Raw genomic sequence first — 12,816 nt, 5'->3', positions numbered from 1 at the left:
CTCTCTCTCTCTCTCTCTCTCTCTCTCTCTCTCTCTCTCTCTCTCTCTCTCTCTCTCTCTCTCTCTCTCTCTCTCTCTCTCTCTCTCTGCCTGAAAAGCTTTGCTTAAAATAGGCTAGCTAGTTTGCACAATGCATATTATAATATATGTACATTATATTTTTAAAAGAACTAGTGATCAATAAATGTTTCAAATGTTTCAAAATCTCTCTCTCTCTCTCTCTCTCTCTCTCTCTCTCTCTCTCTCTCTCTCTCTCTCTCTCTCTCTCTCTCTCTCTCACCTTTTCATTATATCCTCCATCTCTCTTTTTATCTCATCTAGTTTCTTCTCACCATCCTTTTTTGCATCCAAAGTCTTCTTCTCTTCATCTCTCTTTGCTTCCAAAGTCTTCTTGGCTAAGTCTTTCTTCGTTTCTTCTAATTCCTCCTTTAATTTTTCACACTGGGGGAGAAAGAAATTACATGATTTCAATCAACAATCAATCAAAGGGGACATACACCAGGGGGGGACGCGTCACCTCGTCTATACTATGGCGGTACACCAGGTGGTCATGCTTTGTGAGTCTCCCAGCAGGTTCCCTTCGCATGCCAAGTAACTCCCACGAGAAGGCATCGACTTGCAGCAGCCATGAGTTCTGTGGATGTCCCCCTTGTCCTCCTCCATGCTGGTTATCCCTTTCGGAGACAACCCGATATACAGGATCAGCTTCCAGGTAGGGTGCCACAGGCCCATGTATTCGCAGTTGGTGTTGACAAACTGTGCTGGTAATTGGCCTTGAATCACTCTCATGGAGCAATCACTGATTTCACACAGTCATACCAGCAGTACCCCATGATCCTGCGAAGGCATCTAGTACCAAAGACATCAATTTGCCTCTTCAGATCAGTGTTCAGTGTCCATGTCTCACAACCATAGAATAAGACAGGGATCACCAGTGACTTAAAGATCCGAATCTTTGTCTGTCTCCAGAGGTACTGACAATGCCAAATACAGGCAACCCCTGCTTAACGAATGGGTTAGGTTCCTAAGAAACCGTTCGTTAAATGAATTTTCGTTAAGTGAACCAATTATGACAAGTTTGATCCCTGACTTGAACTTCCATTGAGAGTAAACAAAGTGAGAGTGCATCATAGTACAGTGAAAGGTTTAATGAAAATAAAAATTATGAAGTTAAATATTTAGGCAGTTTAATCTATGTCATTATAATGTACACTAATGTATGTATGTAAGTAACTTTATAATCTTGATGATCTTAAATTTATGAAGGGAGGGAGAGTGGAGCGGGAAAAACGCTAGCCGGCAACCTGTGGAATGTAAACAAAGGGCACATCATTGTACCACATACAAAACTTATGAACCACATTTCCACAAGGTTTTCCATTTTTTCCAGTGCATAGTCACGATTTCAGGTGGTTCTTTTAGCTTGCAAGGAAGATATGGTCTCACCAGTCTTCTTAATAGAGTCTGCTGACTTGAAAATAGTAGAGACAGTAGGTAGAGTCAAGATGATGGCGAGCAATGCTACTAGTTTTCTCATCTCTCTCATGTCTGTGAATAATATCCAGCTTCACTTCAAAAGTAAGAGACTTCTTGGTCTTAGCAACGCTAGGCGACATTGCAGGGCATATTGAGCGAGGGGAGACAAGCTGCTGCTGACGCTGTTATTGTTTTGAACTAGGGGGAGTGAGTGGTGCGCGTGTTGTCCACGATAGGCGCTGGTGTATTCAAAAGCCTGTCGGCTTGCGTGATACAGTGGGGCTTTTCAAACTTGGAAAAAAAAAAAAAAAAAAACTGGATAAAGTTTTGTTAAAGCAAGTTTGGTGTTCATTAAATGAGCAGAAGGTAGTAAAAGGAAACGTTTGTTGTAGCGAAATTTTGTTGTGTTAACCTTCGTTAAGCAGGAGTTGCCTGTACTCATGTTGAGTGAGTCCATAACACCGTAAGCCAGACCAATCCGCCATACAACTTCCTGGCTCGACCCACCGTCACTATGCACTACATTACCAAGGTATGTGAAACTTTCCGAGATCTCAATGTCCTCGCCACACACACATGGACAGACTCCGCTTAACGAACAGGATAGGGGATGTCAAAGCTGTTCGTAGAGCAGAAATTCATTAAACGGACGTAATTTTCCCATAGGAAATAATGGAAATAGGGGGATGCGTTCTGGGCTGGTTCCCAACATACCACATGGGTTAAAAAAAAAAAATATATATATATATATATATAATGTTTCTATTAGCTTTTTACAAGCCTTACCCCCAAGAAAGGATTGTTTTGTAATGCAAAAAGTAAAATCTTACGTGAAATACCAAAAAATAAAGCAGAGATGATGAGATCGGCCACAGACGGCGGAGACTCTGGCAACTTGGCTGCTTCTTCTTCTTCTTCTTGTGAACTTTTTAGCTTGGCGTGTTGTTTTTCACCACGATATTAAATTTGCTTCCACTCCTCTTTGAGCAGCTCCACACTGATGTTACAGATGCCAGCTGCCTTTCCACCCCTCAACTTTGCCACAGCCTCTTTGCATTCATCAACGGAGGGTGCAGTTTCGTCAATGGGTGGATCAGCATCCAGCATCTGTAATCCTATAGTTTGGAGCTGTCAGCTTGGAGGATCCATTGTGAACAGCTGCTCAAAGTACTTAGCCCAATGAGCCATCTGCCCATCTGCGTCCGATATGAGGCAGCCACCTGCTGTTCAGATAGCACTCGCCTGAGATGTAGACTTGGAGCGAAGTTTCTTCAGGGCTCAATAGGTAGGTCAGAGGTCATTAGCATTTAAATGACACTCTACATCATCAGCGAGACCCCTGACATACCTCTCCTTGTTTCTCCTCAGGAGAGCTCTAGTCCTACGTGACAGAGCCCTGTATTGGTCACAGTTCCCAGCAAGTCTGGCAGCGCAACTCTCCTCAATACTGTCCAGCGTCTCTTCCGAAGGGAAGCCACTCCGTGACCTTGGGCGCTCCCCTATGCATTCCTTGACAGCCTCAAGAGTCTAACATTTGAAGGTATTTCATAGCTCAACTGGGTCCTCGATGGTGTCAAGCACTCCAAACCGATTAGAGATTATCACTGCGTACCCCTGGGCACATGTCAAGTATTATTTTTTCATATTTAAAAAATGTTTTCGCTACTTACCTGTTTCACATAACATAGGAATAGAGTGGAACACGGGTTACCTGACCATAGATTGTAGTCACCCCCCAACCCGAGGGTTGTGGGGGAGAAGGTAAAGAAAACGGGAGCTGTCCCTCTCCCCCACAATCCACCCCTCTCAGCCCACCAACTCCATTCCTTCACGAGAAGTCAGAGCAGTGGGGAGGTAGCGTGGGCATGTGTTATGTGAAACAGGTAAGTAGCAAAAACATTTTTTAAGTATGAAAAAATAGTTTATCGCTACCCTGTTTCACATAACATAGGAATATAACGGAATCCCACATTGAGTGGAGGGGGTTGCCAACCCTGCCACATGTCTCAGGAGAGGGGCACGACAGCACCCGGTCTTCCAGGAACATAGGTGATGCTAAAGTTGTCACAAGGCAGGAGGGCAGGACCTGTGACTGGGCTAACGCACAATGTCATCAGCTGCCACAATAGGACCCAGAGAATAGGTATCCCCATCTATTCTCTCCAAGTCCTTCAGGTAATGGTTGGCGAAGACCGAAGGAGTCTTCCAGGAGGCTGCTTCCAGGATGGCCATAAATGAATGGTTCCGGGAAAGGTTGAGCAAGGTTGCAATTCCACGAATGTCATGAGCCCTTATTTTTAGTGGTTGCTGAAATTCCTCTGGAAAGGACTCATGAGCCTGGAGGATGATTTCTTTGAGAAGAAACGACAAGGCATTCTTAGAAAGAGGCTTGGCAGTATTTGATGGTGAGATAAACAAGTTTCTGGGTTTGTGTGAGAAGTTTTTCGACCTCTCCAGCATGTATGTAAGGGCTCGTACTGGACAGAGGAGACGTTTTTGATCATCGGGATCCACCAAGGGTCTGAGACTTTTCAACCGAAACTCTCTAGGGAGATGGTTAAAGGCTCTCTCTGTCTTTGCAAGGAACTCTGGCAGATAGGAGAAATAAGGTCCTCACCTTGCAAGGCAACTTTCCTGGACAGAGCTTGTAGTTCGCTAACCCTTTTGGCGGTGGCCAGGGAGACGAGGAAGAGTGTCTTCTTTGTGAGGTTCCTAAGGGAGGTAGAATTCATTGGTTCAAAAGGTGGTCGAGAGAGTGCCCTCAAAACGATGTCCAGATCTCAACTGATCTGACCAGATTGCGAAGTACTAGGTCCTGCAAGAGGTCAAAGCCTTTTAAGGGCGAAGACACTATTAAGCATTGCCCTATAACCTTTAATGGCAGAAGCCGAAACCTGGCAAGACTGGTGGAGAAAAAGAATGAAATCCACGAACTTCTGACTGGAAGGGCGTCCAAACACCACTGTCGATATTCCTTCCACTTAGATTGATAGTTCAGAGTCATGGAATCCCTTCTAGACTCCGCCACTGCTTGCGAGACTCCTCAGGAATACCCCCGAAATCGGAGGAGTCGCTTGACAGTCTCCACCCTACTAACTGTAGCGCATGGAGATTAAGGTGAAACCGATGGAAGTGTGGTTGTCGTAGGAGGTCCTTCCTGAACAGTAGTCTGCATGGAGATGCTATGGCCATACCCACCAGATCTGGGAACCATTCCCTTTGAGGCCAGAAAGGGGCGATCAATGTCAGCTTGGTTCCCTTTGATGAACGGAGCTTGTTGATGACCTTTCTCATGATGGCGAATGGTGGAAATGCATACATCTCCTTGTGATCCCAGGGAAAAAAGAAGGCATCTGTCGCCACCACTGTTGGATCTGGGAAGGGGGAGACAAAGTTGGGCAGTCTGCTGTTCAGCCATGTGGCAAACAGATCTAGGAGAGGGTAGCCCCAAAGTTCCCACAGGTCGGCACAAACCTGGTGGTGCAACATCCATTCTGTTGGCAACACTTGGTTCTTCCTGCTGAGGCCGTCCGCTAGAACATTGTTCTGGCCTCGAACAAACTGAGTCAGTATGGTGACTGAATTGTCCTCTGCCCATTGGAGGGTCTGCAGGGCCTCTCGGTTGAAGGTGGCCGATCTCGTGTTGCCTGCCTTCTGTAAGTAGGCCACTGCCGTGGTATTGTCTGACATCACGGCTACAGTCTTCCCTCGTAGGTGTGACTTGAAGATCTGAAGCCCCAGTCTGACAGCCCTTAATTCTAAGAGGGAGATGTGTTCCTGAAGGTCCCTTCCTGACCATGGGTCACTGTGTTCTACGTCAAGAAGAGAGGCTCCCCAACCCTCCAAAGAAGCATCTGTGTATAGGAGATCTGGGTTGGGAGTCCGTAAGGACTGGCCCCACAGAAGATTGGAGGGGGTTGACCACCACTGGAGGTTCTGCCGAACTTCCTGGGAAATGTGAACTGGAAATTCGGTACAGTAGTGGTGTCTGTCCCAGTGGCCCAAGAGCTGGAACTGAAAACTTCTAATTCTCCTTTGACCCCCTGGTACCAGATGGATGAGAGATGAAAGGTGGCCCAGGAGGGTGAGCCAGTCCTGTGATGGGGAAGCTTCTTGGGAAAGAAAGTCCTCTATGAGGTTTAAAAGGTTGTCTATCCTCCTCTGTGAGAGGAATGCCACTAAGGTTCTTGAGTGGATCTCCATCCCCAGGAAGGTGACAGCTTGTCTGGGTGTAAGGTCAGACTTCTCCCAGTTGACGATGATGTTGAGGGAAGTACAGAAATTCAAAAGTGTCCGCCTTGACCTGAAGGTTTCTTCTGTGGAGGAGGAGCCAGTCGTCCAGGTAGCGCAGCAGGCGAATGCCCTTCTTGTGTAGAACCATTGCAAGAAGACCCATAACTCTGGTGAAGACCTGAGGGGCCGTGGACAAGCTGAAACAAAGAACCTTGAATTGGAATGGTCATTGTCCCCACACAAACCGAAGGAACCGTCTGCTGTCTGGGTGGACAGGGATCTGAAAGTAGGCTTCCTTCAAATCCAGAGACATCATCCAATCTCCTTGGTTGATGGCCATCATGACGGAAGTGTTGGTTTCCATCCGAAATGGTGTCGTGAAGATGAAGCGGTTTAGTGTCGACAAGTCGATGACTGGGCAGAAGCCCCCTGTAGCTTTTGGAACTACAAACATCCTGCTGTAGAAGCCTGGATCATGTGGTGCTGGCTCCACACACCTTTCTGAAGGAGGGTGTGAAGTTCTTCCTGTAGCACTCTCCCTTTCCTGGAGTCGGGAGCATAGCTTTCGAAGGCCCTCGGGAAGGCTGAAAGCAGTGGATGACGGGAGAAGGGAATGTGGTAGCCGTGCCGAAGGACGTTGACTACCCACAAGTCTGCTCCCTCCCTTTGCCATACTTCCCAACTGTGAGCAAGGGAACCAGCTACAGGAACGGTCGAGGCAAGTGGGTCCTACTTCCGATAAAACGCCTTGGAAGGGGCGGAAGAACGACAACTTTTCGGCAGAAGTCGGGAGGAGCTAGTCTTCTTGAAAGGTTGGGTATTGGCTTGGGGTTGAGGGCATTTGAAACCTGAAGTAGAGGGCTTGGAAGAGGGCCGAGATGAAGATGATGAAGAAGGGGTGGAAGGAGGCTTCCTCTTAACCCCTTCAGTACCGGATGTGTGTTTTGTGACACGTGCGTGTCACGGCTGAGTTCACACGCCAGGAACCGAGCGCACTCCCCGTGACACGCACATGCCACGGTTATAAGCTGTGTGTATTGAGGGCTCTCAAGGCTTCGGTTTTTGGGTTATTTCTACTCACGTGGTGGCAAGTGTCTGTGTTTACAAACATAAGACTGCAGCCATTCGTGGGACGGTTTGAAACGTCATAAACTTTGACCAATGAGTTATTGTCAGTGCTGTGACGTAATTTGTGAAGACCAATCATCATATATTTTTTTATACATCATATTTTCTGACCTACGTATGGCAACACATGCTTGTCGAGTGCCGCAATGCGATATTCTCTAGCTTCTTTTCAGTGCTGCCTGAAGTTTTTTTGTGGTAGCATGTGCGGATTTACTTCACAATTATGGATGTCTCTACAACCGACAGTGAAGATAAATATGATGGTGGGACAATAAGTGAATTTGAGGGGTCTGATGACTCAATGGAAGGTGATGATACTTTGTTTGATCCAGAAGCTATCAGTGATGTAGAGAGTGATGCTAGCAGCGGCGACGAGAGTATTGAGACGTTGTCCGCAAGCAGTGGCCTGTCATGCAGCCCTCCTGTCTCACTCCCCACAGCTGCTGGTAGACAAACAGATTTCACACTTCTTTCAGACCCATTCTCTGACACCAGACCTAATCCTCTACCTACATGTAACATTGATTTTCCTGATGTACATCCTAGTATTATTCTACATCATGAAGCTAGTGCTATGAGTGATCTAACACTGTTTTCAGTTATTCATGGGGAAAGATGTGATTGCTGCTGTGTCTCTGGACCAACACACATGCTCCATATTTTTTTTTACTCAAATGACATGTTGTTGGGTTTCTCTGATAGAAAACATAAAAATAAATAATATAGTGTGAACAGGGTGTTTGTGAGAAGAAACTGAAGACTACCCCACAGACGATGCGGAGTGCGTGGGCAGTCGGTTCGGCAGTGAAACGTCTTGTTTACATAAGGTTGACGGGTCGGTAACGAAGGGGTTAAGGACGGCGACTGTCGCTTCTTGTAGCTTCCTGGTTGAGAAAAGGTCAGATTGTCTACGGGCTTGATCAACTTTCTCAACAAAAAGGATGGGGGCGTCCAAAGGAGCCAGCATCGTATCCAGTTTGTCAGTAGAGGAGAAGGATGCAGGTAAGGAGTCCAGGAGAGACTGCCTTCGAATCATTAGAATGTTGGAAAGTGCTGTGGTGGAAACTTGGGCTGCTCTTTAGGAGGTACAGAAATCATGCTGGTTAACTCGTCTGCTAAAGAATATCTTACCATATCTTTCACAACATCCTTCAAACAAGTGTGAGAGTCGTCACCTGAAATCCCCAGGAAGGCAGCCATCTTGTTAATCACCGTCAAGGCCTAAGAGAACTGGGCTTGTGGGTTGTCGAAAAAATTTACCTGGGAAACAGAGGGGCCAGGGGAAGGGGGAGGAGAGTCAGAAGAAACACTGTCGTCTGCAGGGACCGGTGCCACATCTGGATTCGAGGCAGAAGACACAGATGACGATGGGGAAAGAACTGGTAAAGACTTACCGCCCTCCTTCCTTTTATGGTAAGCCAAGCGTCTGGATTGTAGGGAAACTTGGTGTTTACTGGCCTTAATGATGACGTCGTCCTCCCAGTCCTCATACTCCAGGCACCTCTTATCTAGGGAGCATATGCCGCCCCTGCAACCCACACAGAGTGTATGTGGGTCACCTGACTCAGCACATAAGTGCTTATCACACTGCAAGGCACTACATATCCTCCCAGGGCGAGGATGGGAAGGTGCCGCTGCATGGGGAGCCGGTGATGAAGCCATGAGACCAAAGCAAGAGCACGGTGTCAGGTACATCCACTCCGAACAGACCATAGTGAAGGAATGGATTTGGTGGGCTGAGAGGGGTGGGTTGTGGGGTAGAGGGACAGCTCTCGTTTTCTTTACCTTCTCTGCCACAACCCTTGGGTTGGGGGGTGACTACAATCTATGGTCAGGTAACCCGTGTTCCACTTTATTCCTATGTTATGTGAAACAGGGTAGCGATAACCTTCAGTTTCTCTAGACAAAACACAGTGTGTTCACATCTTGGAGGCATTCTGGAATCGACATGCAGCTTGAGTGTAGCAACAACAAGCATGTGATCACTCACAAAGAATTCAGCACTCCAAAAAACCTTGAAGTTCTGAAGGATCCTCCTTATAATATACTTCTCCATACGTAATTACTTATGCCTATGTGCCATTATTCCCACACTCAGCACAGAAAATCAACCAGCACCTCTATATAGAGATCGTGCCTATAAAAGTTCCATGTCGCCTTCGTGCAAATGCGTGTCAGGAACCACTAGTCCAGCTGGCCAACCATACCTCAGATACTTTCTGCCAAAACTGACAGAAAAACAGTGGGGGAGGGAGGAAAGGAACCTCTTACTATGTAATTGCATATGGGTAAGTATATTCACAAAAAAAAATTTTACTTTAAAAACCTATTTTGTTTCTACATATACAGGCAACCCCCATTTAACGAAGGTTCACACAACGAAATTTCGCTACAACGAAGGTTTCATTTTACTACCATCGGCTTGTTTAACGAACACCAAACTCGCTTTAACAAAATTTTATCCAGGTAATTTTTTCCAAATTTGAAAGCCCCACCGTATCATGCAAACTGACAGGCTTTTGAATACATCAGGAGCTGCTGGTACTAAGGCCTGCCTCAGGAGAAATCCTGAGACACCTGTGGAATAAAGATCAAGATCAAGCCTCTCGTGGAAAACACAGAAGCTGCCAATACAAAGGCCTGACTCAGAAAAAATTATGCATTACCTGTAGCATCAAGATCAAGATCAAGATCACGCGCACCACTCACTCCCCAGTCAAAACATAACAGCGTCACCAGCAGCTCATCTTCCCTAGTTCAACTTACCACCAAAACGCCCTACAATGTGGCCTAATGTTCCTAAGACGACCAGAAAGTGTCTTACTCTCGAAGTGAAGCTGGGTATTATTCACAGACACGAGAGAGGCCAGAAAACTAATAACATTGCTGGCCACCATCTTGACTCCATCTACTGTCTACTATTTTCAAGTCAGCAGACTCTATTAAGAAGGCTGGTGATACCGTATCTTCCTTGCAAGCTAAAAGAACCACCTGAACTTGTGACTCTACAATGGATAAAATGGAAAGCCTTGTGGAAATGTGGTACATAAGTTTTGTATGTAGTACCATGATGCACACTTTGTTTACATTCCACATGTTGCCGGTTAGTGTCTTTCCCGTTTCACTCTCCCTCCCTTCATAAAGTTAATATCATCAACATTTTAAAGTTACGTACATACATACATAAGTGTACATTATAATGACTTAAATTAAACTACCTAAATGTTTAACTTCATAATTTTTACTTTCATTAAACCTTTTACTGTACTATGATGCACTATCGCTTTGCTTACTCTCAATGGAAGTTCAAATCAGGGGTTAAACTTGTTATAATCGGTTCGCTTAATGAAGTTTCGCTTAACGAAGTGTTTTTTAGGAACGTAACCCCTTCGTTAAACGGGGGTTGCCTGTACTAATTACCTATATGTAATTACATATGCCAGATTCCCATGTATAGTGGGAGGGTGTAACAGAACCCTGAAGATGGAAGACACGATCTCCAAAATCGCCAAAAACTCCGAAAACAGAAAAATAATGTAACTGTAAATCTTGTTGCTGACATCAAGGACAAACCAGAAAGAAACTAAACCAGCATCAGTGAACAACCCTCAGTGCTGAAACTATCGGCCCAACGGAAACAGTATCTAAATACCTATAAATAACATCCCTTAGGTAAAAAGAGGCAAAGGTGGTCATACTCTTCCATGTACCAGCCTTGAGGATCAAAGCCAAACTCTCTTAACTTTTCTAAAGAGAACACTGGTCGTAATAGCCACTCATATAGGCCCTTCGAATCACCTGACAAATCCACTTAGACAAGGTATGAGGATGGACAGCTCATCTGGGATTCGAAAATGTGACCAACAACCTAGAGCAGGCTGGCTGACAATCCCTAGTTCTGCGAAGATACTCATGGAACACACGAACTGGACAAAGAAGGCAGTCTACCTCGTCCTCCCCGACAAAATCAAGAAGAGCAGGAATAGTGAACTTATTGAAGGAATGCTGGCCCAGACACTGAGTCTTAGCCAGGAAATCGGTGGCAAATGAAATGGTCATGGACGTCCAACCTTTGGAGTGACGCACCTCAGCCGACAGGCCGTGAAGCCACTAACCCGACGAGCCGAAGTGAGCACCAGAAGAAACACTGTCTTAAGCGAGACATCTCTAGTGAGGCTGTCCACAAGGGCTCATAAGGAGCACATAAAAAGGACCCAGGCAGGTAATCAAGGCGAGGAGAACGAGGTGGACAAAAGACCACAAAATAGTGGAACAGACAAGAAAGGTCTGGATCGGTGGAAAGAACAGGATCTAAGGCACAACGATAACCCCTAATCGTTGACACTGACAGGTGCTTAGACTCAAAAAGGAAAATGAAAAAGTCTGCCAGCTGCACTACAGAGGCAGAGCACAGATCCAAACCCCTCGACTCACACCAACCACAAAAGACTCTCCAGTTCGCCTGGTAAACTGAGGCGGAGGACTGGTAGAGACATGAACTTAGCAGCCTTCTGCGAAAAACCTCGCACTCGGGAGAGACGCTGGAGAGTCGCCACGCATGAAGATGGAGCTTCTCTGGAGAACCGTGGAAGAGGGGACGGTGAGGTTATCAAAGGAGAGACTACCACATAGGAAGAACCCGGGGACTGTCCACAAGCAGGTCCAGCAACAGGGGAAACCAGTTTGCCTGAGGCCAAAGAGGAGCAACTAGTGTCATACGCACAGCCTGTGAATCGCAAACCCTCACCAGAACACGGCGGATCAGAGCGAATGGTGGAAAGGCGTACAGATCCAGACCGTCTCACGGAAAATAGAACGCATCCTGTTGCCAGGCTCCCTGATCCGGAAGAGGAGATACATATAGGGGCAGACGACGAGTCAGTGCCGTGGCAAACAGATCTGCCACAGGAGACCATCTGAAAGATGAGGCACTCAGTAATCCTCTGAGAGGCTCAAGACATTCCAGGAGCCTATACGTAGAACCCTCTGAAGGTTTACCCCAGGAATGGTCCAATGGGCAGGCACCACGTTTGCAAGCCCACCAGCACCCCCAAAGTTAAAAATAGGGGATCCTCCCGTCCCTCTCAAGACACAGGGATCTCGTAAGCTTTTACCTGCATCCATCACACGGGTAGGCAAGCCCCTCTGGTGCCTTGGCACCCAAGGGGCTTGCACAGTCGGATCCCCCAGCAGAACTGGATCGGGATCATGGCAAGAGGCTCACCCGCATCTAGAGCCTCAACCCCGACCTCTACCTCTAAGTCTATTAGTGGCTGTGGACATTTTTACAGGGAGGTGTTGCAAGCCCCACCTCAACCAGCTAAGTCAGTCTTGGGCAGGGACACTGGTATCCCTGAGGGAGAAAACCTGGCTGCCCAAGAAAGGACAGAAAGGGAGGCATGGACAGCAGAAACAGAAGGGGACTGCGCAAGAGGACATAGAGGGAACTCACCCCTCACTTGGATAGAATCTACCCACCACAAGTTCATTGAAAAATAATAAAAGTTTGTCAAGGTTATGTGGATGCATGAATGAAACAGAAATACTTGGAACTTGCCTGTTTTTTTGCTTCCCCTTTTGTTTGTTCCACCTTCTCTTCTGCCTCATCCAGCTGCCTCGTTAATTCCTGTATCTTTTCCTCCAATGACCTTACCCCTGTGGAAGGAGAACAAGAATGATAGATGAAGAGTTATTGAGGAGAAAATACAGAAAAAAGAAAAAGAAAAAGAAAAATTATATATTAAAAAATCTTAAATGAGGAAGACTAAAAATGGAGGAGAAAGCATAAACAAATAAAATGCAATACAAATACAAAGAAAAGAGACAAAAGAAAGAAAAGCAAAAGACAAACAACAAGAATTAACAATGAAAGGATGGAACATAAGAGATTAAAGGGGTACGTTACACCTGAGGTATTACCTTGAAGTATTAGGGAGGCGGTGGCGTAGTGGATAAGGTGGTGAGCATGGGATGAGGCAG

General features: G+C 46.3%; 1 protein-coding gene across 1 annotated transcript in view; it reads right to left on the bottom strand.

Annotated features, from left to right (window-relative positions):
- LOC123512297 (golgin subfamily A member 6-like protein 22) overlaps nt 1-12,816 on the bottom strand; it is a 130,191-nt gene that overhangs the window by 94,019 nt on the left and 23,356 nt on the right. The window contains exons 5-6 of the mRNA XM_045268634.1: nt 12,395-12,492; nt 282-441 (exon numbers count right to left, since the gene is read on the bottom strand). Coding sequence (XP_045124569.1) covers nt 282-441; nt 12,395-12,492 — 258 coding nt within the window. The remainder of the gene's footprint in view (nt 1-281; nt 442-12,394; nt 12,493-12,816) is intronic.

Source organism: Portunus trituberculatus, chromosome 33 (genome assembly GCF_017591435.1).
Source record: "Portunus trituberculatus isolate SZX2019 chromosome 33, ASM1759143v1, whole genome shotgun sequence".
Classification (NCBI taxonomy): Eukaryota; Metazoa; Arthropoda; class Malacostraca; order Decapoda; family Portunidae; genus Portunus; species Portunus trituberculatus.
The sequence above is the reverse complement of the archived record's forward strand: the minus strand, read 5'-3'. Positions and strand labels throughout refer to the sequence as shown.